The sequence below is a fragment of the Crocodylus porosus genome, unplaced genomic scaffold, assembly GCF_001723895.1.
Source record: "Crocodylus porosus isolate Cpor-Errol unplaced genomic scaffold, CroPor_comp1, whole genome shotgun sequence".
NCBI classification, from domain to species: Eukaryota; Metazoa; Chordata; order Crocodylia; family Crocodylidae; genus Crocodylus; species Crocodylus porosus.
This window is the reverse complement of record NW_017728886.1, coordinates 233,663,545-233,669,257: the sequence shown is the minus strand read 5'-3', so window position 1 is coordinate 233,669,257 and position 5,713 is coordinate 233,663,545. Positions and strand designations below refer to the sequence as shown.

At 33.7% G+C, this 5,713-nt stretch overlaps 1 protein-coding gene across 1 annotated transcript in view; it reads right to left on the bottom strand.

The window, feature by feature from the left end:
• Nucleotides 1-5,713, bottom strand: part of VPS13B (vacuolar protein sorting 13 homolog B) — an 869,608-nt gene that overhangs the window by 698,346 nt on the left and 165,549 nt on the right. Inside the window, exon 15 of the mRNA XM_019545488.1 lies at nucleotides 1,768-1,775. Within this exon, the coding sequence (XP_019401033.1) occupies nucleotides 1,768-1,775 (8 nt within the window). The remainder of the gene's footprint in view (nucleotides 1-1,767; nucleotides 1,776-5,713) is intronic.

The following is a 5,713-nucleotide window of genomic DNA, read 5'->3' as shown; positions in this document are numbered from 1 at the left end:
GCTGACTTCCTGCCCTTTGGGCAGGGGGCTGGACTCGATGATCTCCCGAGGTCCCTTCCAGCCCTAATGTCTATGAAATCTATGAATGCAGTATTTTTGTTTTGAAATAATTATATAAAAGGGGTATATTATAAAATCCTTGTTCATCTTACCTTGCTTACTTTGACCATTTAACTCAGTCCCCCTTTCAAGATTAAAAGGGCTCTGATATACAGAGCATGAACCCAGAGAATAGACTCTATGAAAAGTTTGAACTTGTCTTAGGTAGAACTATTATAATGTAGAAACAAGCGTAATGTCTAGTATTTCTTTTTTTACTTCAGATCATTGGGTACATAAGAAATATCTTGGACCACATATTTCTTTTACAAATCTGTCATTAAGATTTGAATTATGTGCAATGAAAATGTGGGAAAATATCCATACCAAATACATCATTAAATGAATAAAACTGTACATCACAAGCCAGCAAATGTAATGACCAGGCAGGATTTTTCAAAAGCATTTAAGCTTTGGCTTAGTTTTGGTTACAAAGGCAATAGTAAAGCCTGACTTCGGTGGAAGTTGGTTAGTCACTGCTAAATATTTTGGAAAGGGGCTAGAAAAAACACCCTAAACATTGCTTACTTCACACTCATTCTGATCACCCTATCACAGCTGATAGTTACTGCATTATGATGATCAATATCATTTTTAAACAACAAACGAAATTTACTTATTTGAATATATACAACTGGAATATAAGGACACTTAAGAACAAAATATTCTGAACCACCAGGAGAAAGGTCTAGATTGGCTGGTGGAGAATGACTCAGGCACAGAATCCATATCACAGCTAGCATTATTTGTGCAGGGTTTAAAGCTTCCCCCTACTGGAAGCCTGTTTCACTGAACTAGACAGCCCATTCAGGGAAACCCTTTGGCTTCTCCACAGCCAGTCTTCGACGGGAATGAAGATGAGATGATTTTTGGCTGCTGGTCACACATTAAGTTTAAGATACCATATACATAATCCATAAAAATGTTCTACATTACATGTTATCCACAGAACATTTTTATGGCTCATTTCTCATTTTATAGTGCTTTAAATCCAGCACATATATAGCACCCTTCCTATTTAAACCATGATTAACACATTAATCTCAGCATAAGTATAACACGAGAGGGGGCCTTAGTGAGGCAGTGGTTCACAGGCATAACAGGATTCTTTACATGTCCAGACATAACTGGGGAAGAGGGGACACCCTGGATAGAGCACTGCAAGAACTTTTGTGTAGAAGACTCCACCTGACACTTCCTCAGACAGAAGACAAAGCAGCTGAGAAACAGCTGATTTTCATATCACTTTAATTACACCAAACTAATTGCTCTGTTGGGAAGACCTTGTTCCATACGTATTCACAGCTGAAAAGATGTTAAGATGAGTGTGAGACCCACCTATGGGTACTGCTTCAAGAAGATTCCACTAACCTAGAGTGTATAATTAGCATGTCTCAAGAGCAGGAAGGTGCAAAGGACGCTCAAAGAAGAAAGGAATGCCTTATATTACACGTGAACTGGACCAAAATATAGCTCATTAAATATATAGTTGAAACATCTCTGTATCAGAATAACAAAAACAATGAGAGAGAGATAGTGCAAGAAAATGTTCTCATTAATCTTTTTAATCTGTACTAATGGAATCTCAAAGATTTGTCTGAGAAAAACAAAGTACTATTCTGATAATGATACAGTGTTACAATGCTGAACTGTCCTACACCCAATTACCTCATACGCTGAAAAATAAAGTGTAGCCAAAGGAAAAATTATTTAATTTCTCTAAACATTTGTTTGGCATTAACTACCATTATTATTCATTATGTCCTCTTAATCACAATCTTCTAATTTCTTTACTTGTGTCTAAATGTTTTGCTGAAAGGTCCAAAAACTGTTTAATACAACGTGGCATGCAGCTATATCGAAGTTAGCTGCAAAATATCAATAAGAACACTGTATTTTGTATCTCACTGCCAAAAGTATGCAAGAGGCATTAACAATAAGTCTTGCTTGACCAATTTAAAGATACGTTAGAACCCAACAGATTTCACAGTAAGTAAATATATGGATAGCTTGATGTGTTTCTTTGTGAGCAGCCATTTTTTCCAATCTGTGTGAAATCTGTACAAGGAAGCATAAAAGTTAGTCACCAAAGATTCAATAAAAAACAGAAGTAAGGACACGATCCCAAAGGAAATCTATAAGGATGTGGTGACAATACTCAGGGAAGATGTCCTTGATAGCAGTAAAAGAATTGGGAAGCTGAATTTAAACAAGGGAAAAAACAAAGGCCAGAGCCCCAAGAAAGGTTGTCACATTATAAACACAATCCTAAATGAAATATTAGGCATTAGAAAGATATCTGCAAGATTGATACTGATAATGTCAAGCACTAATTAAAAGAATGCATGACAACATTTCCATGAGTGTTCTGGAATGGTCTCAAGCAAATCCAACCAATCCAGAAGCAGGAATGAGACTCATGATGTAATATGGGTCCACCTCTTTTGATCCTGAGGCTCAACTGCAGATTATGCCCACTGGAAGCACGCACAATCTTCTCCCTCCCCAAGGCATTCAAGAAGATAGTATCACTTGGTAAGGCCATTGCAAAAGTGGTTTAGAACTGGTAAAAGGTGACCACAACTAACCTTCCTTTCACCAGGCAAGACTATCCATAGGAAACACTATCCTAGAGAACTACTGAGCTTGTGAGAAGCTGTTGAAAACTAGCACCACAAAAAGCAGTGTAAAGAAGTGCTGCTTTTCCAGGACAATAAATCACCTCACATTGCAGGTTCTAGTGATAACAACCACCAAATGTGACTTTGCCTTATGTACCATGCAGCCTATTCACCAGGTTTGGTTTCCCCATCCAGTTGAAGTAAAAGATTTTCATGAAAAGTTGCAATGAAGATAATGAAGTTATTTGAGGTTAATGAGGTTCCATACATACAGGCAAACAGCCTCCAAAAAGACGGACACAGTCAAGTAGCTAATGCACTGCACCAAATGCATTATGTCAAGAGAAAATATACTGAAATATCAACAAACAATTGAAAGAAAAATAACAGTGGTTTTCTCTTTGTCAGGCTAGAAATGCTGTAAAAGTTTGTAATTTTAATTAAGTTATGCATAAATTAATTTAAAGTATAGTCAAAAGTCTTACACTGAACTAACTATTCTGGGGAGATGTTTGGCAGTGGATCCATGTATTAATTGGTATGATAGTAAACACAAGTAAATATGATTTCTTTTAATGGTTAATATTAATTGTAAGAAACTTTCTTTGGGAGAAATTAATCGTTAAAATACGTTACTAATGCTTATTCAATACAGTTTATAATCTGAATATCATTTAAATATTATATGCATCCCTATAGTTAGTGTACAGTTAGGGGTGATTATTTTGAAACAAGAAAAATGAAAGCCATTCTGCTGATTTATGTCAGAAATAAAGTTGAAATTTTCACTGCTAACTCAAAACATACTTCCTGAGGGATTCCATAACAGTTCATAAAATGTCTTTGTTTTTAAAAGCTATGGTCTGTGGTATATATTTTCTCCAAAGAAACAGAAGAACATATGTAGCATCAGATGTGTGTACTTTAAGAAACTCTGGAATGTGAAATCTAAAATTCCAAATAAAGCAGGTGGTATAATTTGGGGAAAAAAAGAGTTGAAGTTTAATGACATTACCAGGTTATTCTACCAGACTAATTCACACTCACTGCATGACTTCAATGAAGCTCTCAATCCTCATGCTGATTTCGATTTAGTTCAAGTGCTATTTGATGCATTTCATCTGGAGTTTTATTCACTTCAAGCTACACTTCATTTAAGCAGGCTGCTGTTGTACTCATTTATTTTTTCTACTTTATTACCCTCAAATTGGTTTTGCTTGGTTTAGATAAACTGTTTGCATAAATTAACTTTATCTTCTTAAAATTATGAAATTATATGTGTGTGTGTGTGTGTGTGTGTGCGCGCGCACGCGCGCATACACACACACGTGTGTGCATGTATGTGGAAATACAAAAATGCATCACACCTTAAAAAGAAATGACAAACTACTATTAAAATAACTGAAAATGTATCAAACTACAGAACTTTTTCAGATTATAAAACCTGTTCACAAAATGTTAATAGGTGATTTCCCATTTTTAGGCAGCTTCATTTTTCTCTAAAAAATCACTGGTTTTTATTTTTTATTATTGGTATACTGAGTTATATATGTTAGCTAGGCAATTTATCAAGTAACAACAAAAAATAACCCAGGGTACATAAATACAAGAGAGAAAAATGTGACAAGGTTTAATACTTACGAGACATTTAGAAATACTAAATCTTGCCTACTGAACTGTTTTCATAAATGATTCATCTTAAAATAATCAAAAAGAGTAAAATCCTTGTTGCTCAGATTATATACTTTTTTCCCCGAATATTGTAAAATCAAGATGTATAATTATGTTTAAAACATCAAATTTATTTTTCAAGTTTGTAAACAACTTGTTAACTAGTAAAAGCAACATATAATTTAGTGAAAAGAATTTGGATTTTTTTCTTTAATCTTATCAAATTACTGAAGTATTTGTCTTTACCAATGTTAATAATTTAAATCAATTTTAAACTGCCACAGAAAAGGAAATTTTTCTTAAGCAAAAGGGAAAGCCAAAACTATTTCACTTAAGTGGTGTGGTATTTTTTGTAAAGTGTTTTTGAAAAAATATGACCATGAAAATTAATATATCACCACCTGATGGTGTGGTGATTGTGTTAGAAATGCGTACTTATTAACACAGTGCTGCTACAAAAATTAGACAGGTTATTATTTTATAATGTAGCACAGCTAAAACTACGGGAGTATCAATTTGTACATATTTATGATCCATAGGCCACATGTTACTGTGTCCTGTTTTTTATTCACAAATTGTTTAAAAAGACACTTTTATTAAATATGAGGCCAATATTTTTAAAATGCTGACTTGTCTTGCTGACCAGCTTATCCCATATTATTAACATTCCTGAAGGTAACTTACCTTCAAATTATATATTATTATACCCAACTCAGTTTTAAACCAGAAGGAAAAATCCTTATATATTATACTCTTTTGGACAAAGAGACATGTTTTAATACAATATTTTTAAAAAACAAAAATAAAAGTGATACAGCATGTCATATAATACAAAACCTAGTTTAGAGTGAAATTTTAACAGAAGACCTAGACTGTGTTAAAGAACAAAAGAAAAGGGAAGCGTTTATGAAGGATTTACATTTTGTAACCATTGTAAAAACCACAAAAAAATTCTTCTTCAGGGTAAAAATATTTGCATTTTAAACCTTCAATACTGTAAAGCAATCACTACAAATATATTACACATCTGATTGTCTCATTAATATGGTTTCAATTGTAATATGACAGATAAATATAGTGTGATTCAGGCTGTTACTGCTGCTTTGCATCAGACTTTTGATTTGGTTGATTTGAAGGCTGAGAGCAGAGCTATTCAATTAAGATGCATTAATTCAAATATCAGTAGATAACATTATCTTTGGTATTCATTCAAGAAGGAATGGGAATTGTTTCGTGAGATTCCCTATGATTGAAAAAGCAAAACATTTGCTACAGTATTTTGTAGTCTGTCACTGGGTTTACTCAATGAAAGAAGGGACTAC